This window comes from Giraffa tippelskirchi, chromosome 12, assembly GCF_054371585.1.
Source record: "Giraffa tippelskirchi isolate mGirTip1 chromosome 12, T2T-mGirTip1v1.2.pri, whole genome shotgun sequence".
Lineage (NCBI taxonomy): Eukaryota > Metazoa > Chordata > Mammalia > Artiodactyla > Giraffidae > Giraffa > Giraffa tippelskirchi.
Window position 1 is genome coordinate 33,515,632 of NC_137286.1, and position 19,861 is coordinate 33,535,492.

At 51.8% G+C, this 19,861-nt stretch overlaps 1 protein-coding gene across 8 annotated transcripts in view; it reads left to right on the forward strand.

Annotated features, from left to right (window-relative positions):
• The window catches only part of ARID3B (AT-rich interaction domain 3B), a 49,075-nt gene extending 30,914 nt beyond the window's left edge, over positions 1-18,161 (forward strand). The window contains exons 5-9 of one of the 8 annotated variants that reach the window (XM_081549452.1): positions 11,333-11,516; positions 12,744-13,012; positions 13,117-13,371; positions 14,624-14,725; positions 15,586-18,161. In XM_081549452.1, the coding sequence (XP_081405578.1) occupies positions 11,333-11,516; positions 12,744-13,012; positions 13,117-13,371; positions 14,624-14,725; positions 15,586-15,749 (974 nt within the window). In that variant the 3' untranslated portion in view covers positions 15,750-18,161. The remainder of the gene's footprint in view (positions 1-11,332; positions 11,517-12,743; positions 13,013-13,116; positions 13,372-14,623; positions 14,726-15,585) is intronic. The other 7 variants (XM_081549455.1, XM_081549451.1, XM_081549457.1 and 4 more) reach the window with 7 other exon arrangements.
• Positions 18,162-19,861: the final 1,700 nt, after the last annotated feature.

Sequence of the window (19,861 nt, forward strand, 5' to 3'; positions counted from 1 at the left end):
TGACTTTCTTTGATCCTATTTACGGTTATTCAGGCCCTGAGTAAATCTTTTTTCTTTCTTCAGCACTTACGTTCGGTATTTCACTATTTGCTGGTATCAACAATAGAAGGGAAACAGTCAAGTCAGTTTTGCTACTTGTTAATTACTCTCGTATAAGGTTTCTCAGCCTCAGCATATTGATTTTGGGGGCTGGATATCCTTTGTGGGAGGGGGGTCCTCCCCAGTCTTGATAACCAAAAATGTCTGCATATTGATTTTGGGGACTGGGTAGTCCTTTGTGGGAGGGGGGTCCTCCCCAGTCTTGATAACCAAAAATGCCTACAGATATTATAAATGTCCCCTGGGGGACAAAAGTGTCCCCCTGTTTAGAACCACTGCCATAGAAGGGTAGGAAAGAAGTTGAAGATCAAAAATTTCTTCTGTAGAGAAACTCTTCTGGGGAATCATCTTAGCTCCACTCAGAGAGCAATACCTGAGGATGGCAGGGCCTGTGCCAGGCAATGGGAGGAACTTCCCGCCTGTAGCTGAGGGCCAGACGAGTGGGTGCTGGTCCCCATCCAAGGCTGGCAGGTAGGGACCTGAGAGTTGCTGTAGCTCCAGCATGGGAAGAGTGGAGGCAGAAATGCACTGGTGTGTGTGTGGTCCAGACATGGCTGGAAGAACCCTTGTCTGGCCTAGATGAATCAGGTGGCATCAGATTGTGAAGAGCTGTGTTTGGCCAAGAAGGTAGCCCTCCAGTCTGTGACATAGCCGAGTTATTGAAGGGAACACCCGGGGAGTGTCACCAGAGCTGTGCTTTCAGGAAGCTCCCTGTGGCAAGCAGTGTGTAGCTGGGCTGAAGAGGGAAGACTGAGGCAGGGAGACTGTGGAGGTTAGGTTGTTCCCTTTAAAATCACAGTGATCTCCTCCCCGGAAGACTCATGTCTGATGGTCTAAATTTAGAATGAGTGGTTCAAGGGGACTGGGAGCAGTTTGCGCTTCTAACCATATGAAGCTTGCTGTCTTTCCTCTTTGCAGAATGGTGAGACCAAGGACCCCTAGACATTTGAGACTTATTTGTCATTCCCAAATTGGAGTCTGAGGCACTCGGGAGCCCACTCGTGTTAGCTGGCTGGGTGCAAGGAAGAGCCTCATAGACCTTGGCAGTGGGTCAACAGCTCATCCTCCAGAGCTAAGGTGAAGGATAAGCAGTTGATTTCAGGAGGCCCAGGAAGCAGCCTGAGTCTGAAAGGCCCAGTGATGCCCACCTGGGCCGTGAGTGGGCTGGGCAGCTTTGACACAGAAGCTACACCACAGATTAAGTGAAGGATAAGCAGTTGATTTCAGGAGGCCCAGGAAGCAGCCTGAGTCTGAAAGGCCCAGTGATGCCCACCTGGGCCGTGAGTGGGCTGGGCAGCTTTGACACAGAAGCTACACCACAGATTAAGTGGACCAGGCTCCCAGGGAGGTGGCACCCAGCCCACGGCCCCAAATGACTGCAACTGCAGGTGATAAAATGGCTGTGCAGTGGGAGAAGGGCCTGGCCATAACTGCTGCTTTGTGCTGGGTCTCTCCGGCTTGTTAACGTGTTTGAGTGAATTGACTGCAGCAGATGGGCCTTTCAGCTTGAGGCACCTTGGTTTCTAAGCCAGACCGGGTGACTTGCACCCTCATGACACCACCACCCCCCCCCGCCCCCAGCAGAGCAAGCTGCCCCAAAAGGCACTTGAGAAGAGGCCAAGGCAGTGCCCAGTCTGGCACCTGTGTCCTGCCTGCCTCGGAAAGGCTGCTGCAGCCTGTGGGGAGGCATGCGGACTGAGGCGGGTGAAGCCAGGGCTAGCATCCATCCTGAGCAAATCCTTCCTCTTCCGAGGGCCACAGTTTCCTTGTCTCTAAAAAGAGAAGGTTTCAGTTAGAGTCAGTCTGAAAGTTTCTTCCAAGTTCTCTGTTCTGTATTATGTGTCTGTTGAGCTGTGGGCAAACAATGAGCCACCCTCAATAACCAAAATAGAAGAAAAGCCCCTTGAGCAGTTTTCTATCAAAATAGTTGTGTAAAAACTACACCAGGGAGCCCCACCTACACCACCCCCACCCCCACCCCCGGCCAAACCAAATGCTTCACTCCTTTCCTTGCAGAATCATGTGTTTCTTCTTTTGCTGAGTGAAGCCAAACTGAACTAAACAAGTTTCTTTTGCTTGTGCTTCCCACACAAACGTTTCTATAGAAAGATGGGTTAGATTTCGGAACTCCGATGCCCCCTTTTTCTCTCCTTTTGCCATGTGTACATACAGGGGTGTGTGTGTGTGTGTGTGTGTGTGTAAAACACATACATACACCTTTTTTTGTCAAAAAAAAAACGCCAAACATTTGTAAATAAAATTCTTTGACTAATTTAGCTCACTGTGGGTGATTTCTGAGGTGTTATTTATTCCCTGGTAGATGTTCCAGGGGGTACGAAGAGCAAGGGGGGCAGGTGCTGATTTGGAAGTCTCATAAGCAAAGGCTTATGAACATTCTTCCCTCATCACTGGGGAAGAAGAGCTTGTTCTCTTGTTCCCCAGGCAGTGAAGCAGAAGTATGATTTCAAGAGGAGGAAGATGATTTTGCTGTTAATTTTATTATTGTTACCCTGTGTACTTTACAGAACCCTTTCAACCCATGATCTGATCTGCTGGTCCCCGTAGCTCCACCTCTGTGGCATAGAGAGAGCAAAGGTTATCACAGTAGCCGTGAAGAACGGCCCCCAGGTCAAATGACTCCCCTGAGGCCATGGAGCCGCTTTAGCACATGGTTTCCTCATCCCCAGGCCAGGATTCTTTCTCTCACCAGCACTGCCCTGGAGAAACTTGGCTCCTAGCACCAGCAGCTCCATCACTTTCCATTGGCCCCTAGCACCAGCAGCTCCATCACTTTCCATTGGCCCCTAGCACCAGCAGCTCCATCACTTTCCATTGGGGCAGTGGACAAGCCTCTGCTCTCCTTCAGCCTTCTAAGCCCCACAGGGACTGTGGCCCACCTGCACAGGTCAGGGCCTGGGAGGGTCTGACAGCATCTAGCTGATAAACATGGGGCACAGGTCTTCATGCAAGAATAGTGTTCATCTCAGGGTAAGACAGCCTGTCTCTCAGGGAAGGGCAGATGTGACGGGTCACAGTGGCACAGAGGCTGCCGTCTGTCAAGGCAGGATTAGGGGGGCACGGGAAAAGCCCTGACAGTAGCATCATGGGCCCCCTAACCAAGTGCCCACAAGTGAGGATCTCTCCCCCAGCCCCTGTCCCAGCTTGGCACACCAGATAGAGGACCTGCTTGGTCACGTGGAAGACAAGTTTTGTCAGGACTTCACCGGAGAACTGCCCTCCCTCCCCCACCAGTTCTGTTCAAGGCTGCACACTGACCTTGGTTTTCCCAAATGGATTGTTGGATCTGTTTTTGATGTGTATATACAAAGAATTTACTGTGGGAAAAGGGCTTGGTCTGCCTCAAAGTGCAATTTGAGTGTTTTTCCTTCTGTTGTGTGCTTATCTATCCATCTCAGGCAAGGAAATGTTCGTGACATATATTGCTTTGCCTCTTGGTGGAGGGAGTTCCTCGTATATTCTTTGTACCTTGCAGTAAATCGTCTGTGCCATGGACACTTTGCCTGATAGACTAAAATATGTTTGTCTTTGTCAGATAAAATAGGCTTTTGGGGCTTCGTTTTCCAATTTTATCCCCAAATGAAAGTCCAAAATACAAATCTTTGTTTCAGGATTAATCCTTTGTTTTAGGCTAGATCTTTTTCTCTCCCCAGGTGGTAGCTGATGTTCTAGTACTAAGGTTCCCCTCCCACTTTTTTTTTTTTTGGCTCCACTGGGTCTTCATTGCTGCATATGTGGGCTTTCTCTAGTTGTGGCGAGCGGGACCTGCTCTGTAATTGCAGTGTACTGGCTGCTTATTACAATGGCTTCTCTCGTTGCAGAGCACACGCTTTAGGGCATACAGGCTTCAGTAGTTGAGGCTCTCAGGTTCTAGAGCACCAGTGTTAGTAGACATGGCACACGGCATAGCTGCCCCAAGGCATGTGGAATCTTCCTGGACCAGGGATTGAACCTGTGTCCCCTGCGTTGCAAAGTGGATTCTTAACCACTGGACCACCAGGGAAGCCCCATGTCCCCACTGTTAAATACCTTATTACTTACCAGTTATCCATGATAATAGGAAGAGATCACTGGTTTTTGAAAGGCATGATTAATTCGAGTAGCTCATTATTGTCTTTAAATGAAGCCTTTTCCCCTTCAAAATCATTTATTGGTACTTTTAGCACTTGGTAAAACTGGGTTGAGGGCTTCCCTGATAGCTTGGTTGGTAAAGAATCTGCCTGCAATGCAGGAGACCGCAGTTTGATTCCTGGGTCAGGAAGATCCGCTGAAGAAGGGATAGGCTACCTACTTCAGTATTTTTGGGCTTCCCTTGTGGCTCAGCTGGTAAAGAATCTGCCTGCAATGTGGGGAACCTGGGTTCAATCCCTGGGTTGGGAAGATCCCCTGGAGAAGGGAAAGGCTACCCACTGGCCTGGAGAATTCCATAGACTGATAGTTTGGCCTCCTTTGTTCCAAAGTGAGCCAGTATTCAGTAGACCATCCAAGGATTGGTGTAGGGAAAGTCTGAAGTGAGAGTTTGACCCACTTACACTGTGGGAACATCTACTAGGTCTTGAGAGGCTAGAGGCACAGATGGGCAACGGAAGCTCAGACAGCCATGCACTGCTCAGGGACAATGGCCTTGAGTTGTTGGGCCTCTCCCCAGTCACCCCTCCACCCTTCTCCTGGACACTCAGGCGGTCTGTTGACCAGCAGCAGGCGAAGCAAAGAAGACCTGACGGTCCACCTCCTTCTAACTCCTTAGTTTTCTTCTCTGAGCGTAGTTTTTATGGGAGGAAACAGCACCGCCATAGCCCTAATTTTATTATCGGACATGGTAGAGTACAAGGCTGCATGTGCTATTAAACTTCACCTAAAGCAGTTGGTAGAGTATCAAGAAGGGTCATGGGTCTGCAATTAGCCTCTCAGGTCGTGGTGCCTCCAGAACTCCATTCATTGCTGGTGGGACTATAAATGGGTATCACTACTGGAAATCTGTTTGGTGGTGTTTGCTAAAGCTAAATGAATGCCAACCCTATTACCCAGCATTTCAACCTCCAGGTGTATCCCCAATGGAAATGAAAGCTCTGGTTCACTAAAAGACACACGCAAGAGTATTCATAGAAACACCATTCATTATAGGCAAAGACGGGAAAGAACTGAAATGTCCATCAATAGTAAAATGGACAACTAAATGGTGGCATAGTCCTCCAGTGGAGTAAATACCACACAGCAATAACAAAGAATGAATTACTGTTGTACACAGCTGGGATGGCTCTCACAGGCCTAATGTGTAACAGAAGAAGCCATTCACAGAAAACTATATATACTGCATTCTTCGGTTTGTGTAAAGTTCAAGAAAATCACCTATAGTGATACATATCAGGATAATGGTTACCTCTGAGTGTGATGGGGAGTGGGTATTGATTGGGAAGCGGGTATTGATTGGGAAGCACAATGAAAGAGTTTTCTGGAGTGCTGGAAATGTTCTGTATTTTGCTATGAGCGATGGATAGTGGGGTGTACACAGCAGAAAAGATCTGATGGGCTGTATCCTTAAGATACTCATCTCTCTCCTTAGTGAGAGATCATGGTAGAGGGCTGAAGGGTACGTGTAGGACCAGTCCAGTATCGGGATATCTGCGCATCCTTGCTCTGCCCTGACTTGTAGAACACTCAGCTCCACACTGCATGGCACACCACCACACTCTGCTGCCTAGTTTCCCAGTGGGAAATATTTTCTACATTAGCAAGTCAGGGGGGGAAATACCACCAATCATTCCCTTACTTGTTCCTGGGGTGCAAGACTAGAGCTGGGCAGGAATTAATATGCAGAGGAGTAAGCAGGAGGCTTACCTGCTCTCTGCATTCCCGGTTAACTGGGGACTTAACTCTTGCAGGCTCCCAGCTCTCTTGACATGCTGTGGAAATGATTAATGATCTTGTTCAAAGTCAGGAAAAGCAGCGAGGGTCCTGGGCAGGGCCACACCCTGGGTCCTGGGCTCTCACCCCTGACCAGTAGGCAGGAAGGCAGCCATGCGCCTCTGTCCTGGGACAGCTCTGTCCTGGGTCCCTGCCCCCAATTACTTCTGGTCATCCCTGGAATGTGCCCACTCTCCATGGTGGGGAGGAAGTGGTCCTCCCCTAACATGCCCACCATGCTCAAGGAGACCATCTCCCCGCTCTGCCCTCGTCCCTACTCAGCTGTGTCTCCACAGTCTCAGTGCCAGGGAGGAGAGCCGAGGACCAGGAGCAGGTTTTGTTTGGCTCCATCTGTGCTGAGGGCTCTGGATAGCAGCATAAGTGCCAGTGCCCAGCGGCATTCCCACCTCCAAGGGTTAAAGCCCCCGGAGCCCCCAACAGCTTCCCTGGGTCCCAGCCTCATGAAAGCCTTTTCCGCATCTCCCTAGGGCTGCGTCAGGCTCCCTGGCTGAAATCTGATAAGGGGCCTCTTTGTTGGAACTGTCAGTCTCCTTTATTGAGGAGGGAACTGGAGACCAGCGGCATTTCTTGGGGTACAGATAAGGCCCTGGATTGCTGTCAGAGGGACCATGATTAATTACCCTCAATCCAAGCTCCTGCTTTGATAGCAGTGACTGACAGCCCACAGGGTTTCCCGAAACGTGCTCCCGCCCACTCTGGGAGGCATAATGGGGGCAGGGATTCGGCCCCCTGCAGGGCCGATCCTGGTGACCCATGGAGAATGCTTTGCAGTGGCTGCTGGCTTCCTTCCTGGCTCTCTGCAGGTTGCTTTGGCTTTTATTGTGGACTGAGGCCTGCTGTCTCTCAGGTGGAGAGGCTGTTTAGAGTAAGATGTAATCCAGCCCACAGGGTGGGCCAGAAGCTCCCCCACTTCCCCCCAAGGCTGGGGGAAGAGGCATTGCTTATGGACTTGAACTTCGAGTTTTTATTCCTAGACTCATAGGACTTTAGAGCTAGAAGTCGTCTAGTCCAAATTCCCTGCTTCAGCCAGACAGGGAAACTGAGGCCTGAATATGTCAATCCCCCATCCCCACCCCCCAGTATGATGTTTTTGTTTTTTTTTCTTGTTCAGGGAGGGAAACTCAGCTAAAAGGTCTTCTCCGCCTCTTTTTGTAGTTGAGTCTCTTTGGGACAAGGGAGATGGCTACTAGGCCCACTAAGCACAGGGCAGACCACAGAGCGAGACCAGCCTGAGGACCTTGCTTCTCTCTTAGTTGTCGAAAGAATCAAAGCCAGGGCAGGTTTTATGTCCGGATTGGCTGCTTAATGTGAGAAAGCCATGATGTCGTTTAAAGTTGGCTTGCAGGATACGGTCAGCTTTGTTTCTGGTGGGACTGAGGGCCCACCTGCTCTGGATGCTACTTTTAGGGGTTTTGTGGAGGGCCATCCATGAGGAGGAAAACGCCTGTTCCTCTTACCTGCCGATTCCTGAAACTGGGGTGCCTGGCCAGGCAGTAGGGGCCCCGCTGAGAGAAACCATGACCCCCGTGTGCCCAGAGTGGGGCTGGGTGGCAGAGCAGCCCTGGTGTGGTTTCTCTCCAGCAGTGCTGGGGAGGGGTCACTCTGGGGACTCAGAATGCCACTTTGCTCCTTCCTCGTCTTCTCAGGTCCTGTATCTGCCTGTTTCCCAGGTCCTCGAGCAACTCCCAGCCTAATGCAGTCACTTGCTGTGTGACTATAAAGAGGCGAATTTGTAATGACATTTCCACATCTGTGATGTTGTCTTTGAAAGAAGTCAGCTCAAATGACTAGACATTTAGTCCAGTGACTGCTCTGAGGGAATCTATAATTCCTCCCTGGGGAGTTGCCTTCAGAGGCAGTTTGAGCCACACGAGGAAATCTGTCATGCTTTATGGCCACACCTCATGTTCACACAAAATCAGTATAAACCGCCTGCTCACTTCATCCTATTTTCCTGGCCTGTTTCCTTGAATGACTGTTTCTACAAGTAAAACATACCCTTATATTTGAAGGTCTACCACCTTGGAGAGAGAATCAGATGAAAATGGTATAAACTCTGAAAGCTATTCGCAAGTGGAGTTCCAAAGCCATGGGGTAGCTGGCTCTCCAAGGGAACACTTCTGAAGGATGGCACACCCTCATCTGGGCAAGCCCAGCTTGGTGGTCACTCACTCAGCCATGCCTGTTCTGTGTATATCTCAGACCCAGCCACTTTCCCCTCTTTGACACTTGTCTCCCCTTCTCTATGGCCCCACTGAATGACTTCATGGTTTCTTTACCTTCTCAAAATCCCCAGCTCTCCATCCATTCCTGTGCTGCTGGTCCTCTTACTGTAGGACTCAGGCGTCAAGGGCTGAACCACTAGAGTCCTCACTTCCCTAGTCTGTTTAATAAAGGTCGTGACACTCATGAATCTGCCAGTATCTGAGAAGAGAGGGTGGCTTCTGTTCAGGGCTGTCAGCATTAGACACTTAGAGCTAGTGACAGACCCAGGCGGGCACACCACTGACAGGGAGGGAAATGCATTTAATATTCCCCATTGGGTTAGCACAGAACTGGTTGCTTTGGCTCTGAGAAGCACGTTGTTTGTTTAATGTGCATGGTAGTGATGAAGGAAAAAACAGTCCCTGCTTTCATGGAGCTTACAATCCTCCTGGGATACCAGATGAGCATAAGTGAAATATATGTAATTATTTGCAGAACTTGTGGTTTTAATAGAAATTCGGAGAGGAAAGAAATATATTCGAACCAAGGTAGTTAGAAAGTTATTGCTGGAGAGAGTGAACATTGAAGGCCTGTATAAGGAGGATTTGATCACATCATTTTAGAGTTGATGAAGAGTAAAACCCAAAAAGTAGAGGAGAAAGAAGTTGGATTGTGGGGTAAGGGTGAGAAGACCCAGCTGATTGAGAGTAAGTTATTGGGATGTGCTTGAAACACATCATACATAATCTTCTAAGTGGGGGCTTCCCTGGTGGCTTAGATGGTAAAGAAGCTGCCTGCAATGCAGGAGACCAGGGTTCAATCCCTGGGTTGGGAAGATCCCCTGGGGGAGGGACTGCAACCCACTCTAGTATTCTTGCCTGGAGAATTCCATGGACAAAGGAGCCTGGTGAGCTACAATCCATGGGGTCGCAAAGAGTCAGACACAATTGAGCAAGTAACACACACACAATCTTCTAAGGAGTGTTCGGGAACCTGAGTCATGATATTGAACATGTGAGGTGGGCTGGGTTGGCAATTAGAGTCATTGTGGGTTTTTTAAACTAGGAAGTGAGTAATGGGGTGAAAGTGGTGTTTTCATCAGATTGTCTGGCAGTAGCATGCAGGTTGAGCGCATTTATTCAAGGCTGCTGGGACATCTAATGGGGAACCAGTGAGGGCCTGGCCCAGGGTGATGGCTGCAGAGAGCAAGCGAGCTTTGAAAGGTGCCTCAGAGGAGGAATCAGTGAGCCTCCAGGCAACCTAAAGGTGGGGGAGAGAGAAGAAGAGCAGTCTCCCTCAGAGGTTCCTGCCCAAGACCTCTCAGAGCGATGGTATTGCTGGATGAAGAGGCAGGGATGGGAAAAGGGAGCTTGCCTAGGGGATGAAGGGGAGCTGAGTGTGAACATCTGACTTGGAAGTGAATGGGTCACATGTAAAGATGTTCCGGAAGCTTCTGGAATTGAGAGCTTCGGGGTCCTGTGGGAGGGAACCTTGGAAGTGGTCCTCCCAGACTCTCAAGGCAAGGACATGAAGGCTCGGGCAGACCGGCTGCAGAGGAGGGAGACCTTAGCCCTGTCCTGCCGGGAGACCAATTTTGTTACGTGAGACTTCTGTACTTATGACAGGAATGAAGTCTTCTGTCCAGAACAGCACAGGGAGAAGTTAACCAGCATGTGCGCTGTTGTGTCTTAGGAGCATGCCGGCAGTCCTGACATTTTACCAGTGATCCTTTGAATTTAACTCCATGGCCTTTGTCAGCACAAAGGTCTTCAGGACCTGTAGCTGCCCCCTACACTGAGGAAAGAGGCCTGGGACCACCACAGCAATGCCATGTGTTTGCGCTCACACTGCTTCTTCCTCATAATCGTGGGAGCCTCCACTCCACTCTGTCTTGAATTACCCTATAAAAAGAGCGAGGGCAGTGTGCTAGGACTGAGATGAAAATGCCATTCCTTGAGGGGAAAGAAGCAGGAGGAGCTGAAACAAACAGCCCTTCTCTAATCAAGCTGGCCTGACGTCCACCAGGCAGTCAGTGAGACCGCAGCAAGCCGGAGTGGGGGGGGCGGGCAAGGCAGAGGAGGAACAGCCGGTGTACAGTAAAAGGACTTGCCATCAAAAGGCAACAAGTCTCATACTGTGCCCCGGACGGTGACCCTTCCCGCTGGAATTCTCCCCTCTGACCTCCAGATCATTAATCCCGGGGCTGCCAAATGACAGTCATCCATCACGCCTCCTGACGAGCATCCTGGCTGCCCAAGAAAGGGGCCTGGCCCCGCCCTCTCTGCTGTCCCTGGGTGCTCATTAGTGGGCCTTCCTGCTCAGGGCCAGGTTTCCTAATCAAGTCCCTGACTCCTGTCACTTCCCTTCGGGGCCAGGGGGCGGAAGCAGCTCTGACCCTCCCTCTTTTAGAGGCCAGGGAGGGGGTGGAGTGATTAGGGGGGAGAGAATTGTTGAGTGGCTTTTCATCCCCTTGGAGACTTGTGTGCTCAGCAGCTCCTTTGACATGGTGGGGACAGGAGAGGAAAAAAACCCATTTCTCTATCCTGCAGCAGGAGAAGAGATGAGGAGAAAACAAGGCAGGATGCAAATAAAGCACGGTTATAAATGGCGCTGAGAGCTGCAGAAGAGAAGCCCGGGAGCTGTCCAGGTGGACAGTGGGACAGGCCCTCCCCTGTGCAGGGGTCAGGAAAGAGTGAGTTCACTGGGGAGGCAGCCAAATGACTTCTGAAGGCTCTAGAGGACTGAGTTGCCAAATCATTAGGAGTCATATTGCTAGCAAAAAATAAAATCTTTGAAGTCATGTAGTCGGGCTCTCTTATTTACAGCGAGGAACAGACCCAGAAAGGCCATGTGTTTTACCCAAGGCCACGCAGCCTGTGAGTTGGACCTGTCTTTCTGTTCTTCCCGAGGAGACCTGGCAGCTAGTCTGATAGCTTCCAGGCTTTGGGAGTTTGACTCAAATTACACTTCTGAGCAGATTTGTGAACATATTTCCAACTCCAGCAAAAGGTGGGCATGCACAGATGTCTTCTTTCTCTGCCTGAAAATGACCTAGCCCTCTGTTTCTCTCCTTGCACCATCGCAGGGACCCCCATCAACCGAATCCCCATCATGGCCAAGCAGATCCTGGACCTGTACATGCTGTATAAGCTGGTGACGGAGAAGGGGGGCCTGGTGGAGATCATCAACAAGAAGATCTGGAGAGAGATCACCAAAGGCCTGAACCTGCCCACGTCCATCACCAGCGCCGCCTTCACCCTGAGGACCCAGTGAGTGGCCCGCGCCCTGCGGAAAGGAGGCTGAGGCTCGCAAGAGGGAATTAACCTTGAGGCAAGGAAGGAAGGAAATTCCACCGTGCAGTGAGCAAGACGGGTGGAATGCCTGAAAGAGCCAGGAGCTTTCTGAGATGAATCCCTCGGTCACCTAAGTAAACCTGAGAGCGCCTTTTCTCAGGTGTCTCCTGTGTGCTGTCGCTTCACCTTTCCGTTTTGTTTCATTTCATTCATTCCATCTCACCAGCAACCCCAGCAAGTAGGTTTTGTCCCTGTTTCCCAGATAACAGGAACTAAGTCTCAGAGCCTAGGTCGCTTGGTCAGGGCTGTATCAGCTAGTAAGCAGGCTGAGGTTCACACCTGGACTTTGGCCTCTGAAGTCCACAATCTTTCCAAGACATCATCTCCTACACAGTACCCCCACTCTAAGCCTGGCCCTTTGTACTTGACATTCAGCTTACCCAGAGGAAAGCAGGCAGGCCTCCACTGGGATTGGTGACCTGTTTTTGTACCCATTTGAGTTAATTATAAAGGTGGCAGGAGCAGAGGGAGCATTGAAGAATGGGGGCCAGGGGGGAATCTGTTCTTTGAGAACTCAGGATGTTGCTCTGTGAAAAAGAAGGATCAGCTGTGTGTGGCTTGGGTGGCTTGTTAAGGCCTTGTTGAAAAGTAGAAGGGTCTTATCCAATGAAACGGTTCCTGCAGACGTTGGGAACAGAGCGACAGCCAGCAGAGCTATCTTTCTCCCAAGGTTCTTAGGTAGAGAACTGCTTTCTTGGGACATCTGACACGAAGCAGGACGGCACTTCTAGGCCTACATGCAATAGGAAGAGTTGCGCCTGTCTGAACAGATGACTCAGAACAGTTAGAAGATCAAGGAGCCAGAAAGACATTGCAAAACATGGCATTTCTCCTTTCTCCCAGGACACTGGAAAGGCGCCACACAGACACGAAACATTAGTGATGTTAGCCGTTTCCCTGATGAGCCATGACTCCAGTTCCAGCCGCATTTATCCCTGGGTGCAGTTAGGGGGCCTGGGCTGGGGCATCCCACTATCCTGGGGGTTCCTCTACCACCAAGTTCACCAGGTTGTGCTCCTTTGTCCTAGAGGACAGAGCCTGCCCCACAGAGGCCCCTTGCAGAGGATCATCAGCTTACACAGAGTGGTCCTGGAACTGCATTTTGGGTGATTCTTCCTTCCTTCCTTCCTTCCCTCCGTCCAGGTATATGAAATATCTCTATGCCTACGAGTGCGAGAAGAAAGCCTTGAGCTCCCCTGCCGAGCTGCAGGCGGCCATTGACGGCAACAGGAGGGAGGGCCGGCGGCCCAGCTACAGTTCCTCCCTCTTTGGCTACTCACCCGCCGCCACTGCCGGGGCCCCTGCCCTCCTCTCCCCACCCAAGATCCGCTTCCCCATCCTTGGGCTGGGCTCCGGTGGTGGCACCAGTGCCAGCGGCTCTCGAATATCCCCGGCAACTCCTCTCAGGAAAGGTCTGCAGGGCTCCTGGGGGAGAAGGGGCACCAAGCTCCCCGGGTCCAAGACTCAGGCGGGAGGGCGGGTTGTGGGCTGGGTCCAGCTCTGGTGCCTTTGCCAGGTGATGGAGTCCCGGTGACCACCGTGCCCGTGCCAAATCGCCTGGCTGTGCCCGTGACCTTGGCTGGCCAGCAGGCCAGTACCCGGACAGCCACCCTGGAACAGCTGCGGGAGCGGCTGGAGTCAGGGGAGCCTCCTGAGAAGAAGGTGTCCAGGCTGTCAGAGGAGGAGCAGCGCCTGGTGCAGCAGGCTTTCCAGCGCAACTTGTTCAACATGGCGCGGCAGCTGCCCATGAAGATCAGGATCAATGGCAGGGGTGAGCAGCGGCCTGCGCGCCGGGCCCCGGCTCCACTCAGGGCAGGTTCACATCTGGGGACTGGGGTGGGGGCCCTCCAGGTTCTGCCCCCAGCCCTCTCACCCAGTCCAAGGAGGATCTAGAGGCCAGGGAGTCACCTGGGGATTCAGTGGCCATGAAGACCTCAGTTCACCAAGCTGAGGTCATTTTTCAGGGTGCCTGCAGTTCCTCAGGCATCCCCTGTTCTGTAGCAAAAAGGAAAAGCAGTTGTTAAGGAGGAGGAGCCAGAGACCTTCAGGGCCAGCTGCGGGGTCTTCCCTGTCCACTCCTGCCTTTTGATCTGTCTCAGTTAAAGGGTTCACCGTTCCCCACAGTGCCCCACCACCTGGAAGAAAGACTGCGCCCCACTCCTGAGGCCCAGCAAGGGGCCAGAGCTGCCTCAGGCCGGCAGCCAGTGGCCCTCGGGAGGGAAGGGAGGAGGAAATACAAGTTTGGCAGCATAATTGACATCTGTCCCTTGCCCTCCACATTTTTCAGATGCCCCACCTTCTCATCCCTGAAGCCACACACCCCACACCCCTCATTCCTCTTTCTCCCCTTTTCCCCTCACACATTTTCTTTGCCATTCTTGACTCTCTCTCAGAACAAACATGAGCAGGCTTGTGTTGGGGGAAAATCAGGTGTGAAGGGAGCTGTGCGTATTCCCAGGCAGCCCCTTCCTGTCCCACTCTCCTCTCGTGAGGAGCCCAAGGAAACTGGAGATGGTGGCCCAGACAGCAGGGCTCTGCCCTGTTCCCCACTCAGGCCGGCTGCCCCTGGTCGTGCACAAGCCAGAGGCTAATAGATGAAGCAGTTCAACTGGAAGAATTCTTGGCTCTCGACATCAGGAACGGACAGAGTCTCGGGTGGGCCAGTGCCTGCCACCTTCCACAGACCGCAGATGGCTCAGATTGAGAGGGAGTGACAGGACTGGACAGGCAGATCCCCTCCTTGAGGACCTCCCAGTCTATTTAAGGGAAGGAGGAAGCCAGGCGAGTCCTCAGTGGATGGGGCTGGTCTTGGTGATCTCTGACCCTGACCCCTCCCCCCATCCTGGACCCACCCCCACCCCCGTCTGGGGATAATGAGTGCTCAGGGTTTGTTGAATCGCACTAAACACGTCCGTACACAGCTGTAAGCTGCTGCGGCCGGGCTGAGGGGGTGGCCAAGTCTCAGAGGGGATGACAGAAATGCCCAAGGGCTTGACTGGGCCTGCTGTCTCCCTTGTCCCCAGCAGAGGACAGAGCAGAGGCCTCGGCGGCAGCACTGAACCTAACCACGAGCAGCATTGGGAGCATCAGCATGTCTGTGGACATCGATGGTACCACTTACGCAGGTAAGGGAGGTGCAGGCTGGCAGCCAGGCTCGGTGCGGCTCCCTCCTGTCTGAATACCTTCCCAGGGGGCCTTCCTTTCATGTTGTCTCAAAGTTCCAAAGGTAAAGTAGTTCTGGATGAGGAGGACTGAGGACTGCTAACGGGATGGCAGGTCCCCCTCCACCTGTGACGGAGTCATAGAGACCCCTTGTCTAACCCTTTTTTGACCAACGGTTGGCTCGTTAATTAAAAGAAAGTCACTGAATGTAAGGAATCATAATCAACTCCATCCATGCCTTTAACATTGTATTGTAAACTAAATCAGGGCTTCCCAGGTGGCACTAGTGGTAAAGAACCCACCTGCCAATGCAGGACACATAAGAGACGTAGGTTTGATCCCTAGGTCAGGAAGATCCCCTGGAGGAGGGCATGGCTACCCCATCCAGTAATCTTGCCTGGAGAATCCCATGGACAGAGGAGCCTGGTGGGCTACACAGTCCATAGGGTCACCAAGGGTCTTCACTGGGTTGGATACCACTGACGCAACTTAGCACACACGCATGCATAAGTTAAATGTATCTGTCATTACAGTCTTTCTAAGCACAGGTCTCCTTTCTTTGACGGGTTCATCTCTAATCTTCCTAAACATAGTCTGGGAACACTTCCCTTAGAGCCTTTGGGGCCTTTCAGCAAAATAACTATCCCCCTCAGCAGCTTAGACACACCTGCTGGCAGGGCAGTGTCAGCACCAAGTGCACCCTCTGGCCTGAAGCTTCACCCAGAGTTAGGCACCAGTGATACGGTGAGGGACTGAACCCCTACACCCATCCCTGCTCTCCCCATCTGCTCACGCTGCCTTCTCCCTTCCCCCGCTCACTCAGGTGTGCTGTTTGCCCAGAAACCTGCAGTCCACCTCATCACAGGATCCACCCCCCAGAGCATTGGCAGCAGCTCCAGCAGCAGCAGCAGTTCTCACTGCTCACCAAGTCCTACCTCATCCCGGGGCACCCCTAGTGCAGAGCCCTCCACCAGCTGGTCCCTCTGAGGGGCAGGACCCAGCTACCCACTCCCCACTCTCCCTTTGAGAGCGGCAGAAGTTGATGCACAGAATTTACCTCATCTCACGGAGCCCACATCAAACACCATTTGGCCAGATGTTGAGAGTTTGGACATGTCCGTCTGCCCAGGCTCCATCAGGTCCTGCTGTACTCTAGAGGCAGGGAGAGGCTGGAGGGGCTGGACAGGGCAGCGTTGTCCAATCAGGGATTGTCCTGGAGAACTGGGTGGGGTCTGTGGGCGTCCAGCTTCCTCCAGAGCTCCCAGGCCCCCTCCCATCCCGGGCACAGTGTATTGACAATCTGTAAGCTGACACAGGGCTGGAGGCCCTCCACACCCCTTCCCCTTTAATTTATTTCTCTTCCCTTGCCTTCTTCTGTGACTCCAGGGTCACTGGTCTCTTCCCCTGCTCAGTTCCCCCATCTTTAACTCCCATGTGGGGATGCTTGGAGCCAAGAGCACACCTCTGTGGCCCTTCTCTGCTGAGCATGGGATGGGGTCCTCCCAGTCCACCTTGCCTACCGTGTTTGGTTCTTGGAGTGTGGGTCCCTCAAATTCATGTCTTGAAGCAGTCCTCAGGGCTCCATACCCCCTTTTAATGGTTCTGAGCAAGGGCTGATAAGGGCAGTCCTCAGGACCCAGGGCCTGCTGGGGATCTGCCGAGGGAGAAGCAGAGCCCCAGGGGTGGCCCAAGCAGGCCCTGGCACCCACTCCAATGGCCCTTTTCTGACCCGCCCAGACCTCACGCACCCCCTCCATTCTTCCCTGTTGGCCAGCTCTCCCAGGAAACAGCCTGCTTGTCCCTCAGGCCCCCCCCCTCTTCTCGGTGGGGGGCAGTCTCAGCCCCTACATCCCTAAACCTGCCAGTGTCAGGTTCATTGAAATACCTCAGATTTGTAATTGTTGATGTTTGATTCTTCAGGAAGTATTTGCATCTCTGAAATCTTTTTTATATGTGTTTGCTGACTTTTGTGGGTTTTTTTACTTTAAAATTTTTATTGTTGTTACTGTAGCACCAAAGAAATGAAAGCAGATCTCCCCCAAAGCCGAGCAAATGGTTTGGTACCCCAGCCCCTCTGGCCCTTCCCTAAGATCCCCCAGTGAGGAGGAGGGGGAGGTGGCAGGAGAGATGACTCAGGGATCATAGCGGCAGGAGGAGGTGGAATGGAGGGACCCTTCACGCAGGTTGGGTCCTGAAACCACACTGGTTGTCAGGATGGCCCTTGACCCATTTCCCACCAGAGCGGGGCAGTCCCTCACCGGGGTAGAGGCAGGGCATCTCCCCTTCACTCAGCTTTCCCACCTCAGGGCAGGTGCAGGCCATGGAGGCCATGGACCGTGCAGGGGTCGAGCTGCCCCAGAGGGTGAGGAGATGCTGAGAGAGCTCTGTCTCGCCTCTTGGACCCTGGGGTGAAATGGGCTGCTCCTGTGTCATAAAGAAGAGGTGATTCTCACACACGGCTCGCCTGTCAGTCAAGTGCACTCTGCAGTGTTCACTAGAACCCCGCCCACTGTGACATCATCCGGCGGTAGCGGTGGGAGGCCGAGGTGGACCCAAGCCCACACACGCCCCATGCTCAGTCTGGCTAGGAAAGGAAAGGGAAATCAGACACTTGAGCACAGAACACATGCCTCAGCCTGGTGAGCTGCAGCGTCACCGACTGCATCTCCTCTCTCTCCCCTAGCCCCCCACACCGTCTCACACACACAGCCCCATCCGCTGGGGGCTGACCCTCTCCTGGCCTCACACACACACACACACACACACCCATCCGCCGGGGGCTGACCCTCTCCTGGCCTCACCAGGCCAGCACAGGGCTGGGCAGAGAGGGGCGTCTGGTGTCTGTGTCAGGGAGGAGCCCAGTTGGCTGGCGCTGGGCCCACTTGAAGGCGTCACAGACATTTGGCCAGTGTGTCTTTCTCAGGACTTTGGTCACGAAGGATGGACCCTTCCCACCCGGAGGACACAGGGACCGTGTGCTGTGTCTTCCTGGTTGTTGGATCCTCTCCCTTTCCCCTGGCAGCTTGCCCAGCCTCACCCTCTCAGCAAGGCCTCGGTGCCCTGAGGGGAAACAGAAAGGTCTCAACCTGAAAGCCAGAGTGTAGGCGTGCCAGCCAGTGCGCCCAGAATGGCGCCCCGGACCAAGAAGAGCTCTCCGGATGGTGCAGCCCTGAGGTCACATGGCAGCCATTGACCGGGGCCACTCTGTCCCCTCCCCTTCCCCATCTTACTTGTATTTAACCAGGAAAAAAATGTGATAGCACATGGATAGCCTAGGCAGTGGATGAATACCTCAGAAGTCCTCTTGCAGCAAGTGTCTGTATATGTTGTGGTTATTTTCTATCTTACATGTTCTCGAATGTTTATATTTCAATAAACCTCTACCTCTTCACACAAGCAGGACACAGGTGCTTTGGCTCTTTCATTTGACAGTAATAGGAAGAGGTCAAGGGACTTCCGAATAAAAGGGGCTAAATAAACTACTCCTCTGATCCCTTGATTTTTCCTCAACTTTCTCTTCAGTGCTCACTCACTGTTTCCCCAAAGCGCTTACTCTCAGCCTGTCTTCTGTATTCGCTGGGCACCTCTGATACTGCATGACCACCCGCACTGACCCCTGGCATCACGTCAGGGTCCCAGCAGGCACAGGGCCATGAACAAGCCCTCTTTCAACTCCTGCTGAGTAAGTACAGTCCCCACACTTACAGAGCTCACACTCTTGTGTGTGTCTGGAAGGCACACACGACTCGACAAAATATGATTGGAACCAATGGGCAGATAAATGCTGGAGCAGCCCACTAGGGAATCCCTGGAAAGCTTCCTAGAGGTGGACATTTCAGCGGGAAGAATGAAGTTGCCAGCTGAAGAGGAAAAGCAGATGAACTGATCATGTGGCATCAAAGGACCTGGCATTGGGGAACTGCGGGTAGTACTGGTAGGCAAAAGTGTGGCTGGGGCCAGGATGGAGCCCAGGCTGAGGATTTGGGCACTATCCTCTGAGCATCAGGACACTACTGACATGTTTTGAGGAGGGCAGAGGCTTAGAAAGAGGCTTTTCTAGAAGGGGGACCTGGAACTGGGAGACATTCTAGTTGGAGGACGCCCTGGGACACTGCCGCTGAAACTTAGGCCTAGACCACAGTGCACATCCTCTGGGCACAACCTGGTACTGACAGAACTAAGAGAAATGGGCAGAGAGGTAAAGCACTGGGTGGGTTTGTGATTGTCCTCCTCCATCCATAAGATACACCTCACCTGTCTGTGACCTTTCTCTGCCATTTTGAAGTGCTGGAAAGTGAGAGTGACGTTGGGACAGTCTTGAACCTCTCACTGATATTTAAAAATTTTTTGAAAGAAATAACCAACCCTTTAGTTCTTTACTTATTAACCCATAATTGGGATAACATGTCACAACTTCCTGTGACACATCACAGGGCTGCCACGTGGAGATTCAGTGGGCCTGTTATAGGAGGAGGCCACCAGATGAGAAGAAGCATGGTCCAAAGACATTGAAATAGAAGCAGCATGGAGTGAATGTGAGGCGACACTGAGGGAGAAGTAGCAGCTGAATAAGGCTCCAGTTAGAAATGGAGAATCTGGGAAGAACAAGGCACCAGGCCTGCAGTTCCATGCCACTCTAAATTAACAGAAAAGAAAAAAATATATATATATATATAGGAGAATACCTAAGACCTTGAGAAAAGAGTTCTTCAAACTAGACCCTCCAAAAAAAAAGTTCATCAAAAGATACCATAAAATAAAAAGACAAACTGGAAGGAGATACTTGTAATACAGAACTGACGAAGGAGTAGCAGTCAGGATTTTTTTTAAATGTTTATTAAGAAAAAAGCAGTCTTAAGATCAAACCAGTCAATCCTAAAGGAAATCAGGCCCTTATTATACAGAGCGAAATAAGTCAGAAAGAAAAACACCAATACAGTATATTAACGCATATATATGGGATTTAGAAAGATGGGAACAATGACCCTATATGCGAGACAGCAAAAGAGACACAGATGTAAAGAACAGACTTTTGGACTCTGCGGGAGAAAGCAAGGATGGGATGATTTGAGAGAATTGCATTGAAACATGTATATTAT